Source organism: Arachis hypogaea, chromosome 15 (assembly GCF_003086295.3).
Source record: "Arachis hypogaea cultivar Tifrunner chromosome 15, arahy.Tifrunner.gnm2.J5K5, whole genome shotgun sequence".
Lineage (NCBI taxonomy): Eukaryota > Viridiplantae > Streptophyta > Magnoliopsida > Fabales > Fabaceae > Arachis > Arachis hypogaea.
Window position 1 is genome coordinate 154,145,607 of NC_092050.1, and position 2,555 is coordinate 154,148,161.

General features: G+C 27.5%; 1 protein-coding gene across 1 annotated transcript; it reads left to right on the plus strand.

Moving 5' to 3' along the window:
* Positions 1 to 1,235: 1,235 nt before the first annotated feature.
* LOC112751517 (miraculin) lies at positions 1,236 to 2,070 on the plus strand. The gene has a single exon (XM_025800676.3). It carries the CDS (start codon positions 1,278 to 1,280, stop codon positions 1,917 to 1,919), a length of 642 nt encoding a protein of 213 aa, XP_025656461.1. The 5' UTR covers positions 1,236 to 1,277; the 3' UTR covers positions 1,920 to 2,070.
* Positions 2,071 to 2,555: the final 485 nt, after the last annotated feature.

Genomic DNA, 2,555 nt, shown 5'->3' on the forward strand with positions numbered 1-2,555 from the left:
TATAAAATACAATAATTCTATCAAAAACTAATAATTTTAAAAAAATGCGATAATTAATCGATAATATTTAAAAAAAATATTATTAAATTATTAAATTAAAAAATTAAATAAATAACTAAAAATACTAATAAAAAGTTAAAATAAATTACATTGGTATCCATAAAAAATACAGATGCTGATAAATGTAATAAAACGACAATTATAACCACGGAAAATGGCTTTCGTGTATCAAAAGTACCCAGACGTTGGTTACACAATTGGTCCGTTAGGGTATTTTTGGCACACAGAAGTTATCTTCTGTGGGTATAATTATCATTTTATTCTTATACGGATATATTTATCAGCGTTTGTATCTTTCATAGATACAAAAAGTAATTTATTCTAAAAAGTTAATAGAATTTATTAGCCATTCAACTTTTCTCAATTTAGAAGTGTTGTAATAAGATAATGGATTGGATGGGTATACATACCATAGTCCATACCATTGACTACTTAGTTATCAAAAGTTAGTGTATGTACAATTGAGTACAAATTATTATTTAAAAAAAAATTAGCTAATATAAAAGAAATTGAGACCGTGATAGCTTTTGTTGGCAGAATTTTTATTTAAATCACCAAGAAAGATAAACATATACTACTATACTAGATCACTGTTCAGGGATTTCAAAAGGCAAGTTGTTGTTAATTTGTTTATTTCGTTCTTGGTCAAATATAAGGCCAGTTCATGGATTTTCAATTACAACACTCTTTGTTGGCCATTAGTATTGTGCTTATCTTTGACCAAATAAATCAAATACATATTTTATCAACCATGGTTAGACATGTTATTGCACGCTAAAATTAACTACTAAAATTAATTATTAATACAATATACGTATTAAAATATAAAATATATATTAAAAATGAATTAAATTTTGTATTTTTATATATAAAATCATAAAAATAAGAATGGTGCGTGCAAGTGAAATGCGTGGAATGCATTAAAGTAAAGGGATTATGTTAAGTAATTAATAATTTTTTTTGAATAACATAAATAATGAGTTCTAAAATTGACCCAATTTAAATAAAATATACTACATTCTAAATTATTCACCTAAACCTTAATATTAAAGTAACTATTCACATACTTAGTGAATTGAACATCTGATATATTCATTGTTCACATTGTTTAATATTTTTATTGTCTATCTATACTTTTCTTACAGTAAATTAAACTAGATGTTATAAATTGTTGTCCTCAATCCCCCATTGTCTCTACATCCATCAATATAAAAAAAATGAATTTTACACTTCTAGCCTTATTCCTTCTCTTTTCTTTGAGCTCACAATTACTTCTTGGAGCATCAAATGCTTCACCTGAAGAAGTTCTTGACACTTCAGGCAAGAAGCTAAGAACCGACACCAATTACTACATCATTCCAGCCAAGCCCTTCGTCATATGCGGCATTGTTAGCTGCTTTAATGGCGGAGGGCTTGTCCTGGACACCTTCGACGAAACATGTCCTCTTGATGTTATGATTGAGAAAGCAAATGACGGTCTTCCACTTCAATTCTCACCTATTAACTCTAAAATGGGTGTTATTCGAGTCTCTACAGATCTCAACATCATGTTCTCCGCCGCGGACCAAAATAATTGCCCCCAATACTCCACCGTGTGGAAGCTTGGTGACTATGATGCTTCTAATGGGCGAACATTTGTGAGCACTGGGGGTGATTTTGGAAATCCAAGTTCCCAAACCATAAAAAGTTGGTTTAAGATTGAGAAGTATGAGGATGCTTATAAGCTGGTGTATTGCCCAAGCGTGTGCAAATCTTGTAAGCATTTGTGCAAAGAAATTGGCATCTTTGAGGATAAGAATAAGAGGATGCATTTGGCTCTAAGTGATGATCCTTTCAAAGTTAAGTTCAAGAAAGTTTAATGTTCATCAAAGCTTTCTCCCATTTGTATTTGCATACTGTGTGTTTATTTATCAGGATTCTTAATTAAGTAGTTATTAGGTTTCCTTGTTAAAAAATATAAATAAAGGTATGAATAAGGAGAATATGATATTCTCCTAGCTTTACTAATAATACTATTTATGGATTGCAAAGTTGATTTCTTAAGTAAATCTGTAATTTTTTCTTATTATCAAGCTTCGGTTTCAGAATCTATTTAATTTTTTTAATGATGATATTGACATGATTTTGGAGGTAAATGTTAATAAGAGCTATATTTAAATAAGTTCTTGAAAATTTTTTGCGTCAGACATTTTTATTCTTAAAAAAAATAAAATATATAATTTGTCTATTTTAGTTAGAATTATTATTTTTAATTAGATGAATAAATTTTTAACAGTGTAATAAAAAATTTTATATATTTTATTTTTATAAAATTTAATAATTTTAATTTAATAAATTTGTTTAGAGACAAAAATGTTTGATACAAAAAGTTTTAAAAATCTATTTAAATATGTATTATTCTCTAAATAATATAAATAGTGCAACCATCGATCTCATCAGCATCCAATTATGTTCATCAAAGTCAAATTCTAAAGAACAAAGAAAAAATTACTAAG